The 20771-nt window shown below is 32.1% G+C and overlaps 1 protein-coding gene across 1 annotated transcript; it reads right to left on the bottom strand.

The window, feature by feature from the left end:
• Positions 1–3689: 3689 nt before the first annotated feature.
• LOC137640759 (ribosomal biogenesis protein LAS1L-like) lies at positions 3690–17751 on the bottom strand. The gene is made up of 4 exons (XM_068373236.1): positions 17649–17751; positions 16402–16546; positions 10067–10213; positions 3690–3858 (listed from the first exon to the last, which is right to left on the bottom strand). The coding sequence occupies exons 1-4, from the start codon at positions 17749–17751 to the stop codon at positions 3690–3692; spliced, it is 564 nt and encodes a 187-aa protein (XP_068229337.1).
• Positions 17752–20771: the final 3020 nt, after the last annotated feature.

The raw sequence follows: 20771 nt of genomic DNA on the forward strand, positions 1-20771 counted from the left end.
TCAATTCTCTAGTTTTTTAGGATAGCTTTAACTTTAAACACACTGGATCCACTAATGTGTATATCAAGGTCTTCATTAGCTTCAGGTATATCAATCTATTTATTCCCTTTGTATCTCCTCCTCAATACCATAATAAAGTGTTCCTTCTAATGTTGTCCTTCGTCTTCTGTTGTATAATAGATCTATCTCTCTTTTTGATTTGCATATGCTACTTCTTTTTTGCCCAGTTGAGATTTTATCAATAACTCTAAGAGCAATTCTCACACCATAGCCTGCTCTGCTTTACTGTCTAGATAATCTCTCCAGTCATTCCGGGCTTTTCTTTCGACTTCACTATCAATACTGGAAAACTTAGCACGCTGTACTTTGTAATTTTCATTACTTCCTCGAAAACATTCAACAATCAATTTATATGTCTTTGTCTCCATTTAATATTATAACAAGTATCATTTGATATCCATGACTTTCTCCCTATAACTGTGTATCCCAAGACTTCGCTACCAACTGACTGATATATGTTCTTAATATCACACCATTCTTCATTAATTGTCTGATCTTCGTCTCTTAGATTATCTAAAACTGCAAATAAATTCCTATGATATATCGACTAGCACGGTAGAAGATACGTGATTAAATTATCCTTCGGATCTGAATGGCCAGTCTTATGATGATATATATTATGATTAGAATGTAAATATTAAATAAGCTCACAAATCTGTGTGTTACAGTCATCAAGTTTCTGTCGTAAACTATCCAAAGAGAGAATATTTTCTTTGACCTCACATGAGGTGAAAGATCCACAGTTATCCTGAACATTCTTACACTTTTTGGTTACTTGCGTCCTGTGGTGAGCTCTAACAGATTTGAAATAATCCAAGTCACCCATCATGTGTAAAAATATGAAGTACTACTAAAATAACCGCAATTTCGGATAAACAAAGTAATAGGTTTGCAACGCGATGTGCAATATTAAATGTTACAAAATAATAATCAAATCACAAATTGTCTCAAACGAGTAACCTAACAAGAGCAACTTAATATACTCTAGAAATCCAATACAATACACAAGGAAATTTGCCTATCCAGTGAAACAAATATGAAACATGAAGAGTAAATATGACCCTAACCATGACCTTAGGTGAGGAGTTCCACGAAGCAAGGACCCACAGAGTGCCCCACGTTGGGCGCCATATTCTGAATTAATTACTGTGAATAATACACCAAGAAAAAAACACAGGAAATTTAATAATAAATTCTACAGTTTAATTTATCAATCTGTTGGGAATATCCTTGCTTCCTGGTTTGCAACAGGTAATCCCAAACCATACGCGGTAGAGGGATGGTGCTGGCCCTGCTGCCAACTCACAGTTTCAGAATAAATCAAGAGAATCTGAAATGAGGGAAATCCTAATATAAGAAGGGACTCCTAATCAAATTAACTAAATAAAATTTAATGTAAAACTTAAGAAAAATGAATCAAGTAAAATATATATATAAAGTAAACCTCTAAATGCTCAAGAGCAATGCAAATAAGTGGGCATGTTCATTCAAACATAAGTAAAAACAATGAGGCAACGAAGCACAAGATTGAGAGGCTAAGCAAAACTATCTGGGATGAACAAGTAGTGACTGGGTTAACCCGGCAGACCATAAATATAAAATTATGGCTTGAAAAATATGAATTACTACCTGTTAAATATAAGTAAAAGTAATATGCTAGCTCCAGAAATATTAATGTTGCCTTTAAATGAAGGTCCAAAAGACATAATAGGCTTACTTGGTAAATATAATTACATACATGGGTACCAATCGAATATGATTCTCTTGATAAATTTCATGGGGAAATTCTGTTAGGACATTATTGTTCAACAATAATTACTGAAATTGAAATCGCAAATGACAAGCACCAAACGAAATTTGCAACAAACCTTCAAATTTTCAGCTATCCTTTCCAGGTCCAAATTAAGCCGAATAGTCGTATTAGCAACTAGATGGTATCGGTTGGCAAGTTGTTCTTCGTGGAAATGGTGGCGGCCTAGGGAGGATAAAAGGCAGCATTATCCGCCTCCCCACCCTCGGTACATGGGCCAGGTCACAGATATATTCAGCTCTTCATAGTTCCTTTATAATGCACTGCAGTTAAGATTTGTATGATCGTAGTACCGATCTCAAAGTCGCGCTGTGCTAAGTAGTGGTCACGTCTTCACTGTCCCTCTCCTTCCAAGCTACTACTGCTCCAAAGTATTTTGGGAACGGGGTTGACGCTGGAAGATAACCAAACTAGGCAGTAACTAGTTACAGGATTAACGTAATTAACTACCTTCGTTGCTGTTTGCTTGGTGCTTGGTATAGTTAAGTTAAAAGAAAATCAATTTACCAAACATTTATTTAAATGATGAAGGAAATGCATATATTTACCAAGCAATTACAACAGAAGAACAAAGATACCAAAAAAGCAGGATATAACTTTAATAATTATTTCTTATTTTAGAGTATAAGGAAGCAATAAAAGCAAAATACATGAGAATACGAGACTAACTAATAATATTACACAAAATAATGAAAATCTCTTATATTAATAAGAAGGAAAAACTAAGGATAAACATAACTTTCCAAACATATATATATATATATATATATATATATATATATATATATATATATATATATATATATATATATATATATACATATATATACATATATATATATATACATATATATATACATATACATATACATATACATATATATATACATATATATATATATATATATATATATATATATATATATATATACATATATATACATATATATATACATATATATATATATACATATATATACATATACATATATATACATATATATATATACATAAATATATACATATATATACATATATATATATATATATATATATATATATATATATATATATATATATATATATATATATATATATATATATATTAATCAAAGGGATAATTGATAGGTAGGATCCAAAATATAGAACTAAATAAAAGTTATAAAGTAATTTGTGATTTTATAGAAATTATAAATAATCAATAACTAAACTGCAAAGAAAAAGAAAAAAAAAATGATAAAAAATTCTATAAATATTACTTCACCAGTGACATGCAAGCCAATCATTATTTCTTTACTTGACGTGAAATCTTTTTATTAAATATTGGCACCCATTCTCTATACAGGTCATGTTTGTTATTCTGTTCAATACCTATCAAGAACTTTCAAACGTGTGCAGCCATTCCCTCTGTTGTAAAACAGTGCTGGTGGGATACCTTGTGTGCAACCTGACGTGAAATATTTTACATAAAATATGATACAAATGATTTCCAAATCGCAAATGTTTCACCATCAATGGCTTTGGTAATTTTTCTTCATTCTTCTCTTCCTCAATTTCTTTTCTTAGTTACCTCTCAATATTTAGGATGTAATTATATTCTCTCTCGAGATTTTTTTTTTTTTTTTTTTTTTTTTTTTTTTTTTTTTTTTTTTTTTTTTTTTTTTTTTACAACATAGCGCTATAAATACCAAGTGTGTTCCTATTCTTAAGAGTATTCGGAATTCTTTTCCCTCTGTCTCAAGCAAGCGTCTCTGTGAAATAGTCCGGAGGTTGCAGTTCGATTCTTTATGGTTGGTTATTATAGGCAGAAGAATTGAGCTTATAACTTATCACACATTATACAATTAACTTCAAAACATGTTTCTCTTTCTTCTTTTTCTTCTTCTTCTTCTTCTTCTTCTTCTTCTTCTTCTTCTTCTTCTTCTTCCTCTTCTTCTTCTTCTTCTTCCTCTTCTTCTTCTTCTTCTTCTTCTTCTTCCTCTTCTTCTCTTACAGTGTATCCATCAATGAAGAGTTTTGGTTATTAACTTAAGTATGATAAGTTCCAGCAAATTACTTTCCAAATCATGAAATCAATAAGTTATAAAAAGCGTTACATCATTTTATCATTACATCTCTGGAGATAAATTGTATTTTATTTCGGATAGCAATTGTAATGAAACCAAATTAGTGTTACGCAGCACAATGGAAGTAGAGCAGATTAAGAAATCGTAAATAGTTTTATTGCTTTAGGATCTTATGAAAGGTTTTTAGGGCACGCGTTGTTGCATGCAATCATGACTCTGTAACAAGTCAACCTTCTGTGGACTTCGATGAGCAATGAAGTAAGTTGTCCATATCGGCTCTAGGGCCATAAGAAATTATTGCTTATGGAATGTACCAATCATTGATCTTGATTTTGATATCCGTTGTGAATTTAGGTAATTGGAATCTTGAAAACATTAATGCAATCGTACAGTTCTAATATAAAGTTTCAATATAATGTCTACAGAGTTTCTATAGAATGTCTGCAAAAAACTAATTGTCATAGATATACGAATGGATTTTTTTTCTCTCTCCTCACTGGTTACCAAGACATCCAGGAAAAACTTTCTTTCAGGCTATTTTGATCTAAAACTGGCAACCTCTACTTTACAGTTGTTTTTTTTTTTTCCAACAAAAAATACTCATAGAAATCATAAACTGTGAGGAAAAACCGTAATTTTAATCGGAAATTTTCCGTAAAAATATACAGTTCTGAATCGTATTTCAGTAAAATACAGGCGACCGTAATTTTACCTTATTTTGTCATCATCTTTTACGGGTGGCTAATCCTAATATCAATATATCAGTTATTAAACAGCAAAAATCCTGAAATAAATGTTGCCAGACATTTATCGTTTTTTTATGCATTTTTTTTAACAGTGTACCGTAATAACAATAACTATCTATGGATTAATTTTCTACACAAAGGTATGACTATTTTAGCATTAAAAGATTTCAGCTATAACATCATGCCAAAAATGTATAAAGCAAACTTCTAATGGAGATTTAGATGGGTATGCAAGAAGATTTTCATCATCATCATCATCATCATCATCTCCTCCTACTCCTATAGACGCAAAGTGCCTCTGTTTGATTTCGCCAGTCGTCTCTATTTTGAGCTTTTAATTCACCATTTTTCCATTCATCAGCTCTTAATTCGGACTTCATGTAGGCCTGGATCTTCCAACTCTTCTAATGCCTTGTGGAGCCCAGCTGAACATTTGGTGAACTAATCTCTCCTGGGTGGTGCAAAGGGCATTCCCAAAACATCTACATCTAGCCCTCATCATGATCTCATCCTCATATGGCACTCAAGTAATCTGTTTTATAGTTTCATTTCTGATCCTGTTCTGCCATTCAACTCACAATATCCTTCTGAGGGCTTTGTTCTCATATCTACTAAATCTATTGGAGATGGTTTCATTATCATACCATGATAATGGTAACATTGATCTCACTAAACTAATATATAGTCTGATTTTTTATATGTAATTTCAGGGAATTTCATTTCCAAATTTTACATAACCTTGCCATTGTCTGATTTGCTTTTCGAATCTGTCACTAAACTCTAATTCTAAACACCCTTTATTGGAGATCATAGTTCCTAAATACCTAATGATAATTCATCTCCAATTGCACACTATGTTCTCATCATCTCTGTCTTTCTTCTATTTATCTTCCCCCTAACCTCATGGGATATATCATTCATTCTGGTAAGCAAGTATTACAAATCCTGTGGTGTTCTGTTACCATGGATAGCATCATCATGTTAATCTAGGTGTGCTAAATTCCTATCACCACTCCAGTCAAATCCCTCTCCACCATCTCCAACTGTTCTACTCATTAAAAATTCCATGAGGAGTATAGATAACATAGGTGACAATGTAGTACTCCAATGTTTACTGGAAATTCATTTGATAGGAATCCATTAACATTGACTTTGCACTTGCTATACTCATGAACAGACTTAATCCAATTTAGCTATATAAGAGGAATTCCATAATAACTCAGGACTCTCCACAAAATTGGTTGGTGCACGCTATCAAAGGCTTTTTCATAGTCCACAGAGGCTATCAAAAGTGGAATTCTATATTCTACACATTGTTGTACAACATGTCTGAAAATAAATACTTGGTCAGTACAACTTCTACCTTTTCTAAATCCTGCTTGTTCATCTCTCAGTGTGTCATCAATTTTTCTCTCCAGTATCTTTATATATATTTTCATAGCAAGTGACATAAGTGTGATGCCGATGTAATTATTACAATCTGTCAGATCTGCTTTTATGCCATGTTCACCAACACTCCTAACTCCTATTTATGCCACATTCTAAAATATAATCTTGTAAGTTACCTGGCGGTCACTTAATTTTTTTGGACGGTATCATCTCGGCAGTTATTCCATCGTAACTATAGACTTTTCAATTCTCTAGTTTTTTAGGATAGCTTTAACTTTAAACACACTGGATCCACTAATGTGTATATCAAGGTCTTCATTAGCTTCAGGTATATCAATCTATTTATTCCCTTTGTATCTCCTCCTCAATACCATAATAAAGTGTTCCTTCTAATTTTGTCCTTCGTCTTCTGTTGTATAATAGATCCATCTCTCTTTTTGATTTGCATATGCTACTTCTTTTTTGCCCAGTTGAGATTTTATCAATAACTCTAAGAGCAATTCTCACACCATAGCCTGCTCTGCTTTACTGTCTAGATAATCTCTCCAGTCATTCCGGGCTTTTCTTTCGACTTCACTATCAATACTGGAAAACTTAGCACGCTGTACTTTGTAATTTTCATTACTTCCTCGAAAACATTCAACAATCAATTTATATGTCTTTGTCTCCATTTAATATTATAACAAGTATCATTTGATATCCATGACTTTCTCCCTATAACTGTGTATCCCAAGACTTCGCTACCAACTGACTGATATATGTTCTTAATATAACACCATTCTTCATTAATTGTCTGATCTTCGTCTCTTAGATTATCTAAAACTGCAAATAAATTCCTATGATATATCGACTAGCACGGTAGAAGATACGTGATTAAATTATCCTTCGGATCTGAATGGCCAGTCTTATGATGATATATATTATGATTAGAATGTAAATATTAAATAAGCTCACAAATCTGTGTGTTACAGTCATCAAGTTTCTGTCGTAAACTATCCAAAGAGAGAATATTTTCTTTGACCTCACATGAGGTGAAAGATCCACAGTTATCCTGAACATTCTTACACTTTTTGGTTACTTGCGTCCTGTGGTGAGCTCTAACAGATTTGAAATAATCCAAGTCACCCATCATGTGTAAAAATATGAAGTACTACTAAAATAACCGCAATTTCGGATAAACAAAGTAATAGGTTTGCAACGCGATGTGCAATATTAAATGTTACAAAATAATAATCAAATCACAAATTGTCTCAAACGAGTAACCTAACAAGAGCAACTTAATATACTCTAGAAATCCAATACAATACACAAGGAAATTTGCCTATCCAGTGAAACAAATATGAAACATGAAGAGTAAATATGACCCTAACCATGACCTTAGGTGAGGAGTTCCACGAAGCAAGGACCCACAGAGTGCCCCACGTTGGGCGCCATATTCTGAATTAATTACTGTGAATAATACACCAAGAAAAAAACACAGGAAATTTAATAATAAATTCTACAGTTTAATTTATCAATCTGTTGGGAATATCCTTGCTTCCTGGTTTGCAACAGGTAATCCCAAACCATACGCGGTAGAGGGATGGTGCTGGCCCTGCTGCCAACTCACAGTTTCAGAATAAATCAAGAGAATCTGAAATGAGGGAAATCCTAATATAAGAAGGGACTCCTAATCAAATTAACTAAATAAAATTTAATGTAAAACTTAAGAAAAATGAATCAAGTAAAATATATATATAAAGTAAACCTCTAAATGCTCAAGAGCAATGCAAATAAGTGGGCATGTCCATTCAAACATAAGTAAAAACAATGAGGCAACGAAGCACGAGATTGAGAGGCTAAGCAAAACTATCTGGGATGAACAAGTAGTGACTGGGTTAACCCGGCAGACCATAAATATAAAATTATGGCTTGAAAAATATGAATTACTACCTGTTAAATATAAGTAAAAGTAATATGCTAGCTCCAGAAATATTAATGTTGCCTTTAAATGAAGGTCCAAAAGACATAATAGGCTTACTTGGTAAATATAATTACATACATGGGTACCAATCGAATATGATTCTCTTGATAAATTTCATGGGGAAATTCTGTTAGGACATTATTGTTCAACAATAATTACTGAAATTGAAATCGCAAATGACAAGCACCAAACGAAATTTGCAACAAACCTTCAATTTTCAGCTATCCTTTCCAGGTCCAAATTAAGCCGAATAGTCGTATTAGCAACTAGATGGTATCGGTTGGCAAGTTGTTCTTCGTGGAAATGGTGGCGGCCTAGGGAGGATAAAAGGCAGCATTATCCGCCTCCCCACCCTCGGTACATGGGCCAGGTCACAGATATATTTAGCTCTTCATAGTTCCTTTACAATGCACTGCAGTTAAGATTTGTATGATCGTAGCACCGATCTCAAAGTCGCGCTGTGCTAAGTAGTGGTCACGTCTTCACTGTCCCTCTCCTTCCAAGCTACTACTGCTCCAAAGTATTTTGGGAACGGGGTTGACGCTGGAAGATAACCAAACTAGGCAGTAACTAGTTACAGGATTAACGTAATTAACTACCTTCGTTGCTGTTTGCTTGGTGCTTGGTATAGTTAAGTTAAAAGAAAATCAATTTACCAAACATTTATTTAAATGATGAAGGAAATGCATATATTTACCAAGCAATTACAACAGAAGAACAAAGATACCAAAAAAGCAGGATATAACTTTAATAATTAATTCTTATTTTAGAGTATAAGGAAGCAATAAAAGCAAAATACATGAGAATACGAGACTAACTAATAATATTACGCAAAATAATGAAAATCTCTTATATTAATAAGAAGGAAAAACTAAGGATAAACATAACTTTCCAAACATATATATATATATATATATATATATATATATATATATATATATATATATATATATATATATATATATATATATATATATATATATATATATATATATATACATATATATACATATATATATATACATATATATATACATATATATATACATATACATATACATATACATATATATATATACATATATATATACATATATATATATATATATATATATATATATATATATATATATATATATATATATATATATATATACATATATATACATATATATACATATACATATATATACATATATATACATATACATATATATACATATATATATATATATATATATATATATATATATATATATATATATATATATATATATATATATATATATATATATATATATATATATATATATATTTAATCAAAGGGATAATTGATAGGTAGGATCCAAAATATAGAACTAAATAAAAGTTATAAAGTAATTTGTGATTTTATAGAAATTATAAATAATCAATAACTAAACTGCAAAGAAAAAGAAAAAAAAAATGATAAAAAATTCTATAAATATTACTTCACCAGTGACATGCAAGCCAATCATTATTTCTTTACTTGACGTGAAATCTTTTTATTAAATATTGGCACCCATTCTCTATACAGGTCATGTTTGTTATTCTGTTCAATACCTATCAAGAACTTTCGAACGTGTGCAGCCATTCCCTCTGTTGTAAAACAGTGCTGGTGGGATACCTTGTGTGCAACCTGACGTGAAATATTTTACATAAAATATGATACAAATGATTTCCAAATCGCAAATGTTTCACCATCAATGGCTTTGGTAATTTTTCTTCATTCTTCTCTTCCTCAATTTCTTTTCTTAGTTACCTCTCAATATTTAGGATGTAATTATATTCTCTCTCGAGATTTTTTTTTTTTTTTTTTTTTTTTTTTTTTTTTTTTTTTTTTTTTACAACATAGCGCTATAAATACCAAGTGTGTTCCTATTCTTAAGAGTATTCGGAATTCTTTTCCCTCTGTCTCAAGCAAGCGTCTCTGTGAAATAGTCCGGAGGTTGCAGTTCGATTCTTTATGGTTGGTTATTATAGGCAGAAGAATTGAGCTTATAACTTATCACACATTATACAATTAACTTCAAAACATGTTTCTCTTTCTTCTTTTTCTTCTTCTTCTTCTTCTTCTTCTTCTTCTTCTTCTTCTTCTTCTTCTTCCTCTTCTTCTTCTTCTTCCTCTTCTTCTTCTTCTTCTTCTTCTTCCTCTTCTTCTCTTACAGTGTATCCATCAATGAAGAGTTTTGGTTATTAACTTAAGTATGATAAGTTCCAGCAAATTACTTTCCAAATCATGAAATCAATAAGTTATAAAAAGCGTTACATCATTTTTATCATTACATCTCTGGAGATAAATTGTATTTTATTTCGGATAGCAATTGTAATGAAACCAAATTAGTGTTACGCAGCACAATGGAAGTAGAGCAGATTAAGAAATCGTAAATAGTTTTATTGCTTTAGGATCTTATGAAAGGTTTTTAGGGCACGCGTTGTTGCATGCAATCATGACTCTGTAACAAGTCAACCTTCTGTGGACTTCGATGAGCAATGAAGTAAGTTGTCCATATCGGCTCTAGGGCCATAAGAAATTATTGCTTATGGAATGTACCAATCATTGATCTTGATTTTGATATCCGTTGTGAATTTAGGTAATTGGAATCTTGAAAACATTAATGCAATCGTACAGTTCTAATATAAAGTTTCAATATAATGTCTACAGAGTTTCTATAGAATGTCTGCAAAAAACTAATTGTCATAGATATACGAATGGATTTTTTTTCTCTCTCCTCACTGGTTACCAAGACATCCAGGAAAAACTTTCTTTCAGGCTATTTTGATCTAAAACTGGCAACCTCTACTTTACAGTTGTTTTTTTTTTCCAACAAAAAATACTCATAGAAATCATAAACTGTGAGGAAAAACCGTAATTTTAATCGGAAATTTTCCGTAAAAATATACAGTTCTGAACCGTATTTCAGTAAAATACAGGCGACCGTAATTTTACCTTATTTTGTCATCATCTTTTACGGGTGGCTAATCCTAATATCAATATATCAGTTATTAAACAGCAAAAATCCTGAAATAAATGTTGCCAGACATTTATCGTTTTTTTATGCATTTTTTTTAACAGTGTACCGTAATAACAATAACTATCTATGGATTAATTTTCTACACAAAGGTATGACTATTTTAGCATTAAAAGATTTCAGCTATAACATCATGCCAAAAATGTATAAAGCAAACTTCTAATGGAGATTTAGATGGGTATGCAAGAAGATTTTCATCATCATCATCATCATCATCATCTCCTCCTACTCCTATAGACGCAAAGTGCCTCTGTTTGATTTCGCCAGTCGTCTCTATTTTGAGCTTTTAATTCACCATTTTTCCATTCATCAGCTCTTAATTCGGACTTCATGTAGGCCTGGATCTTCCAACTCTTCTAATGCCTTGTGGAGCCCAGCTGAACATTTGGTGAACTAATCTCTCCTGGGTGGTGCAAAGGGCATTCCCAAAACATCTACATCTAGCCCTCATCATGATCTCATCCTCATATGGCACTCAAGTAATCTGTTTTATAGTTTCATTTCTGATCCTGTTCTGCCATTCAACTCACAATATCCTTCTGAGGGCTTTGTTCTCATATCTACTAAATCTATTGGAGATGGTTTCATTATCATACCATGATTCATGTCTATATAGTAACATTGATCTCACTAAACTAATATATAGTCTGATTTTTTATATGTAATTTCAGGGAATTTCATTTCCAAATTTTACATAACCTTGCCATTGTCTGATTTGCTTTTCGAATCTGTCACTAAACTCTAATTCTAAACACCCTTTATTGGAGATCATAGTTCCTAAATACCTAATGATAATTCATCTCCAATTGCACACTATGTTCTCATCATCTCTGTCTTTCTTCTATTTATCTTCCCCCTAACCTCATGGGATATATCATTCATTCTGGTAAGCAAGTATTACAAATCCTGTGGTGTTCTGTTACCATGGATAGCATCATCATGTTAATCTAGGTGTGCTAAATTCCTATCACCACTCCAGTCAAATCCCTCTCCACCATCTCCAACTGTTCTACTCATTAAAAATTCCATGAGGAGTATAGATAACATAGGTGACAATGTAGTACTCCAATGTTTACTGGAAATTCATTTGATAGGAATCCATTAACATTGACTTTGCACTTGCTATACTCATGAACAGACTTAATCCAATTTAGCTATATAAGAGGAATTCCATAATAACTCAGGACTCTCCACAAAATTGGTTGGTGCACGCTATCAAAGGCTTTTTCATAGTCCACAGAGGCTATCAAAAGTGGAATTCTATATTCTACACATTGTTGTACAACATGTCTGAAAATAAATACTTGGTCAGTACAACTTCTACCTTTTCTAAATCCTGCTTGTTCATCTCTCAGTGTGTCATCAATTTTTCTCTCCAGTATCTTTATATATATTTTCATAGCAAGTGACATAAGTGTGATGCCGATGTAATTATTACAATCTGTCAGATCTGCTTTTATGCCATGTTCACCAACACTCCTAACTCCTATTTATGCCACATTCTAAAATATAATCTTGTAAGTTACCTGGCGGTCACTTAATTTTTTTGGACGGTATCATCTCGGCAGTTATTCCATCGTAACTATAGACTTTTCAATTCTCTAGTTTTTTAGGATAGCTTTAACTTTAAACACACTGGATCCACTAATGTGTATATCAAGGTCTTCATTAGCTTCAGGTATATCAATCTATTTATTCCCTTTGTATCTCCTCCTCAATACCATAATAAAGTGTTCCTTCTAATGTTGTCCTTCGTCTTCTGTTGTATAATAGATCCATCTCTCTTTTTGATTTGCATATGCTACTTCTTTTTTGCCCAGTTGAGATTTTATCAATAACTCTAAGAGCAATTCTCACACCATAGCCTGCTCTGCTTTACTGTCTAGATAATCTCTCCAGTCATTCCGGGCTTTTCTTTCGACTTCACTATCAATACTGGAAAACTTAGCACGCTGTACTTTGTAATTTTCATTACTTCCTCGAAAACATTCAACAATCAATTTATATGTCTTTGTCTCCATTTAATATTATAACAAGTATCATTTGATATCCATGACTTTCTCCCTATAACTGTGTATCCCAAGACTTCGCTACCAACTGACTGATATATGTTCTTAATATCACACCATTCTTCATTAATTGTCTGATCTTCGTCTCTTAGATTATCTAAAACTGCAAATAAATTCCTATGATATATCGACTAGCACGGTAGAAGATACGTGATTAAATTATCCTTCGGATCTGAATGGCCAGTCTTATGATGATATATATTATGATTAGAATGTAAATATTAAATAAGCTCACAAATCTGTGTGTTACAGTCATCAAGTTTCTGTCGTAAACTATCCAAAGAGAGAATATTTTCTTTGACCTCACATGAGGTGAAAGATCCACAGTTATCCTGAACATTCTTACACTTTTTGGTTACTTGCGTCCTGTGGTGAGCTCTAACAGATTTGAAATAATCCAAGTCACCCATCATGTGTAAAAATATGAAGTACTACTAAAATAACCGCAATTTCGGATAAACAAAGTAATAGGTTTGCAACGCGATGTGCAATATTAAATGTTACAAAATAATAATCAAATCACAAATTGTCTCAAACGAGTAACCTAACAAGAGCAACTTAATATACTCTAGAAATCCAATACAATACACAAGGAAATTTGCCTATCCAGTGAAACAAATATGAAACATGAAGAGTAAATATGACCCTAACCATGACCTTAGGTGAGGAGTTCCACGAAGCAAGGACCCACAGAGTGCCCCACGTTGGGCGCCATATTCTGAATTAATTACTGTGAATAATACACCAAGAAAAAAACACAGGAAATTTAATAATAAATTCTACAGTTTAATTTATCAATCTGTTGGGAATATCCTTGCTTCCTGGTTTGCAACAGGTAATCCCAAACCATACGCGGTAGAGGGATGGTGCTGGCCCTGCTGCCAACTCACAGTTTCAGAATAAATCAAGAGAATCTGAAATGAGGGAAATCCTAATATAAGAAGGGACTCCTAATCAAATTAACTAAATAAAATTTAATGTAAAACTTAAGAAAAATGAATCAAGTAAAATATATATATAAAGTAAACCTCTAAATGCTCAAGAGCAATGCAAATAAGTGGGCATGTCCATTCAAACATAAGTAAAAACAATGAGGCAACGAAGCACGAGATTGAGAGGCTAAGCAAAACTATCTGGGATGAACAAGTAGTGACTGGGTTAACCCGGCAGACCATAAATATAAAATTATGGCTTGAAAAATATAAATTACTACCTGTTAAATATAAGTAAAAGTAATATGCTAGCTTCAGAAATATTAATGTTGCCTTTAAATGAAGGTCCAAAAGACATAATAGGCTTACTTGGTAAATATAATTACATACATGGGTACCAATCGAATATGATTCTCTTGATAAATTTCATGGGGAAATTCTGTTAGGACATTATTGTTCAACAATAATTACTGAAATTGAAATCGCAAATGACAAGCACCAAACGAAATTTGCAACAAACCTTCAATTTTCAGCTATCCTTTCCAGGTCCAAATTAAGCCGAATAGTCGTATTAGCAACTAGATGGTATCGGTTGGCAAGTTGTTCTTCGTGGAAATGGTGGCGGCCTAGGGAGGATAAAAGGCAGCATTATCCGCCTCCCCACCCTCGGTACATGGGCCAGGTCACAGATATATTTAGCTCTTCATAGTTCCTTTACAATGCACTGCAGTTAAGATTTGTATGATCGTAGCACCGATCTCAAAGTCGCGCTGTGCTAAGTAGTGGTCACGTCTTCACTGTCCCTCTCCTTCCAAGCTACTACTGCTCCAAAGTATTTTGGGAACGGGGTTGACGCTGGAAGATAACCAAACTAGGCAGTAACTAGGTACAGGATTAACGTAATTAACTACCTTCGTTGCTGTTTGCTTGGTGCTTGGTATAGTTAAGTTAAAAGAAAATCAATTTACCAAACATTTATTTAAATGATGAAGGAAATGCATATATTTACCAAGCAATTACAACAGAAGAACAAAGATACCAAAAAAGCAGGATATAACTTTAATAATTAATTCTTATTTTAGAGTATAAGGAAGCAATAAAAGCAAAATACATGAGAATACGAGACTAACTAATAATATTACACAAAATAATGAAAATCTCTTATATTAATAAGAAGGAAAAACTAAGGATAAACATAACTTTCCAAACATATATATATATATATATATATATATATATATATATATATATATATATATATATATATATATATATATATATATATATACATATATATACATATATATATATACATATATATATACATATACATATACATATACATATATATATACATATATATATACATATATATACATATATATATATATATATATATATATATATATATATATATATATATATATATATATATATACATATATATACATATACATATATATACATATATATATACATATATATATACATATATATACATATATATATATATATATATATATATATATATATATATATATATATAGATATATATATATATATATATATATATATATATATATATATATATATATATATATATTAATCAAAGGGATAATTGATAGGTAGGATCAAAAATATAGAACTAAATAAAAGTTATAAAGTAATTTGTGATTTTATAGAAATTATAAATAATCAATAACTAAACTGCAAAGAAAAAGAAAAAAAAAATGATAAAAAATTCTATAAATATTACTTCACCAGTGACATGCAAGCCAATCATTATTTCTTTACTTGACGTGAAATCTTTTTATTAAATATTGGCACCCATTCTCTATACAGGTCATGTTTGTTATTCTGTTCAATACCTATCAAGAACTTTCGAACGTGTGCAGCCATTCCCTCTGTTGTAAAACAGTGCTGGTGGGATACCTTGTGTGCAACCTGACGTGAAATATTTTACATAAAATATGATACAAATGATTTCCAAATCGCAAATGTTTCACCATCAATGGCTTTGGTAATTTTTCTTCATTCTTCTCTTCCTCAATTTCTTTTCTTAGTTACCTCTCAATATTTAGGATGTAATTATATTCTCTCTCGAGATTTTTTTTTTTTTTTTTTTTTTTTTTTTTTTTTTTTTTTTTTACAACATAGCGCTATAAATACCAAGTGTGTTCCTATTCTTAAGAGTATTCGGAATTCTTTTCCCTCTGTCTCAAGCAAGCGTCTCTGTGAAATAGTCCGGAGGTTGCAGTTCGATTCTTTATGGTTGGTTATTATAGGCAGAAGAATTGAGCTTATAACTTATCACACATTATACAATTAACTTCAAAACATGTTTCTCTTTCTTCTTTTTCTTCTTCTTCTTCTTCTTCTTCTTCTTCTTCTTCTTCTTCTTCTTCCTCTTCTTCTTCTTCTTCTTCCTCTTCTTCTTCTTCTTCTTCTTCTTCCTCTTCTTCTCTTACAGTGTATCCATCAATGAAGAGTTTTGGTTATTAACTTAAGTATGATAAGTTCCAGCAAATTACTTTCCAAATCATGAAATCAATAAGTTATAAAAAGCGTTACATCATTTTTATCATTACATCTCTAGAGATAAATTGTATTTTATTTCGGATAGTAATTGTAATGAAACCAAATTAGTGTTACGCAGCACAATGGAAGTAGAGCAGATTAAGAAATCGTAAATAGTTTTATTGCTTTAGGATCTTATGAAAGGTTTTTAGGGCACGCGTTGTTGCATGCAATCATGACTCTGTAACAAGTCAACCTTCTGTGGACTTCGATGAGCAATGAAGTAAGTTGTCCATATCGGCTCTAGGGCCATAAGAAATTATTGCTTATGGAATGTACCAATCATTGATCTTGATTTTGATATCCGTTGTGAATTTAGGTAATTGGAATCTTGAAAACATTAATGCAATCGTACAGTTCTAATATAAAGTTTCAATATAATGTCTACAGAGTTTCTATAGAATGTCTGCAAAAAACTAATTGTCATAGATATACGAATGGATTTTTTTTCTCTCTCCTCACTGGTTACCAAGACATCCAGGAAAAACTTTCTTTCAGGCTATTTTGATCTAAAACTGGCAACCTCTACTTTACAGTTGTTTTTTTTTTCCAACAAAAAATACTCATAGAAATCATAAACTGTGAGGAAAAACCGTAATTTTAATCGGAAATTTTCCGTAAAAATATACAGTTCTGAACCGTATTTCAGTAAAATACAGGCGACCGTAATTTTACCTTATTTTGTCATCATCTTTTACGGGTGGCTAATCCTAATATCAATATATCAGTTATTAAACAGCAAAAATCCTGAAATAAATGTTGCCAGACATTTATCGTTTTTTTATGCATTTTTTTTAACAGTGTACCGTAATAACAATAACTATCTATGGATTAATTTTCTACACAAAGGTATGACTATTTTAGCATTAAAAGATTTCAGCTATAACATCATGCCAAAAATGTATAAAGCAAACTTCTAATGGAGATTTAGATGGGTATGCAAGAAGATTTTCATCATCATCATCATCATCATCATCTCCTCCTACTCCTATAGACGCAAAGTGCCTCTGTTTGATTTCGCCAGTCGTCTCTATTTTGAGCTTTTAATTCACCATTTTTCCATTCATCAGCTCTTAATTCGGACTTCATGTAGGCCTGGATCTTCCAACTCTTCTAATGCCTTGTGGAGCCCAGCTGAACATTTGGTGAACTAATCTCTCCTGGGTGGTGCAAAGGGCATTCCCAAAACATCTACATCTAGCCCTCATCATGATCTCATCCTCATATGGCACTCAAGTAATCTGTTTTATAGTTTCATTTCTGATCCTGTTCTGCCATTCAACTCACAATATCCTTCTGAGGGCTTTTTCTCATATCTACTAAATCTATTGGAGATGGTTTCATTATCATACCATGATTCATGTCTATATAGTAACATTGATCTCACTAAACTAATATATAGTCTGATTTTTTATATGTAATTTCAGGGAATTTCATTTCCAAATTTTACATAACCTTGCCATTGTCTGATTTGCTTTTCGAATCTGTCACTAAACTCTAATTCTAAACACCCTTTATTGGAGATCATAGTTCCTAAATACCTAATGATAATTCATCTCCAATTGCACACTATGTTCTCATCATCTCTGTCTTTCTTCTATTTATCTTCCCCCTAACCTCATGGGATATCTCATTCATTCTGGTAAGCAAGTATTTCAAATCCTGTGGTGTTCTGCTACCATGGATAGCATCATCATGTTAATCTAGGTGTGCTAAATTCCTATCACCACTCCAGTCAAATCCCTCTCCACCATCTCCAACTGTTCTACTCATTAAAAATTCCATGAGGAGTATAGATAACATAGGTGACAATGTAGTACTCCAATGTTTACTGGAAATTCATTTGATAGGAATCCATTAACATTGACTTTGCACTTGCTATACTCATGAACAGACTTAATCCAATTTAGCTATATAAGAGGAATTCCATAATAACTCAGGACTCTCCACAAAATTGGTTGGTGCACGCTATCAAAGGCTTTTTCATAGTCCACAGAGGCTATCACAAGTGGAATTCTATATTCTACACATTGTTGTACAACATGTCTGAAAATAAATACTTGGTCAGTACAACTTCTACCTTTTCTAAATCCTGCTTGTTCATCTCTCAGTGTGTCATCAATTTTTCTCTCCAGTATCTTTATATATATTTTCATAGCAAGTGACATAAGTGTGATGCCGATGTAATTATTACAATCTGTCAGATCTGCTTTTATGCCATGTTCACCAACACTCCTAACTCCTATTTATGCCACATTCTAAAATATAATCTTGTAAGTTACCTGGCGGTCACTTAATTTTTTGGACGGTATCATCTCGGCAGTTATTCCATCGTAACTATAGACTTTTCAATTCTCTAGTTTTTTAGGATAGCTTTAACTTTAAACACACTGGATCCACTAATGTGTATATCAAGGTCTTCATTAGCTTCAGGTATATCAATCTATTTATTCCCTTTGTATCTCCTCCTCAATACCATAATAAAGTGTTCCTTCTAATGTTGTCCTTCGTCTTCTGTTGTATAATAGATCTATCTCTCTTTTTGATTTGCATATGCTACTTCTTTTTTGCCCAGTTGAGATTTTATCAATAACTCTAAGAGCAATTCTCACACCATAGCCTGCTCTGCTTTACTGTCTAGATAATCTCTCCAGTCATTCCGGGCTTTTCTTTCGACTTCACTATCAATACTGGAAAACTTAGCACGCTGTACTTTGTAATTTTCATTACTTCCTCGAAAACATTCAACAATCAATTTATATGTCTTTGTCTCCATTTAATATTATAACAAGTATCATTTGATATCCATGACTTTCTCCCTATAACTGTGTATCCCAAGACTTCGCTACCAACTGACTGATATATGTTCTTAATATCACACCATTCTTCATTAATTGTCTGATCTTCGTCTCTTAGATTATCTAAAACTGCAAATAAATTCCTATGATATATCGACTAGCACGGTAGAAGATACGTGATTAAATTATCCTTCGGATCTGAATGGCCAGTCTTATGATGATATATATTATGATTAGAATGTAAATATTAAATAAGCTCACAAATCTGTGTGTTACAGTCATCAAGTTTCTGTCGTAAACTATCCAAAGAGAGAATATTTTCTTTGACCTCACATGAGGTGAAAGATCCACAGTTATCCTGAACATTCTTACACTTTTTGGTTACTTGCGTCCTGTGGTGAGCTCTAACAGATTTGAAATAATCCAAGTCACCCATCATGTGTAAAAATATGAAGTACTACTAAAATAACCGCAATTTCGGATAAACAAAGTAATAGGTTTGCAACGCGATGTGCAATATTAAATGTTACAAAATAATAATCAAATCACAAATTGTCTCAAACGAGTAACCTAACAAGAGCAACTTAATATACTCTAGAAATCCAATACAATACACAAGGAAATTTGCCTATCCAGTGAAACAAATATGAAACATGAAGAGTAAATATGACCCTAACCATGACCTTAGGTGAGGAGTTCCACGAAGCAAGGACCCACAGAGTGCCCCACGTTGGGCGCCATATTCTGAATTAATTACTGTGAATAATACACCAAGAAAAAAACACAGGAAATTTAATAATAAATTCTACAGTTTAATTTATCAATCTGTTGGGAATATCCTTGCTTCCTGGTTTGCAACAGGTAATCCCAAACCATACGCGGTAGAGGGATGGTGCTGGCCCTGCTGCCAACTCACAGTTTCAGAATAAATCAAGAGAATCTGAAATGAGGGAAATCCTAATATAAGAAGGGACTCCTAATCAAATTAACTAAATAAAATTTAATGTAAAACTTAAGAAAAATGAATCAAGTAAAATATATATATAAAGTAAACCTCTAAATGCTCAAGAGCAATGCAAATAAGTGGGCATGTTCATTCAAACATAAGTAAAAACAATGAGGCAACGAAGCACGAGATTGAGAGGCTAAGCAAAACTATCTGGGATGAACAAGTAGTGACTGGGTTAACCCGGCAGACCATAAATATAAAATTATGGCTTGAAAAATATGAATTACTACCTGTTAAATATAAGTAAAAGTAATATGCTAGCTCCAGAAATATTAATGTTGCCTTTAAATGAAGGTCCAAAA

Source organism: Palaemon carinicauda, chromosome 5 (genome assembly GCF_036898095.1).
Source record: "Palaemon carinicauda isolate YSFRI2023 chromosome 5, ASM3689809v2, whole genome shotgun sequence".
Lineage (NCBI taxonomy): Eukaryota > Metazoa > Arthropoda > Malacostraca > Decapoda > Palaemonidae > Palaemon > Palaemon carinicauda.

Bases quoted from the DNA above. Each gene is read 5' to 3' on its own strand.
- LOC137640759 (XM_068373236.1), bottom strand. From the start codon at position 17,751: ATGAAGTCCGAATTAAGAGCTGATGAATGGAAAAATGGTGAATTAAAA. The intron at 10,214-16,401 runs GTGTGATAAGTT...ATACACTGTAAG, and splicing joins TTTGAAGTTAATTGTATAAT to AGAAGAAGAGGAAGAAGAAG. The intron at 3,859-10,066 runs GTGTGATAAGTT...ATACACTGTAAG, and splicing joins TTTGAAGTTAATTGTATAAT to AGAAGAAGAGGAAGAAGAAG.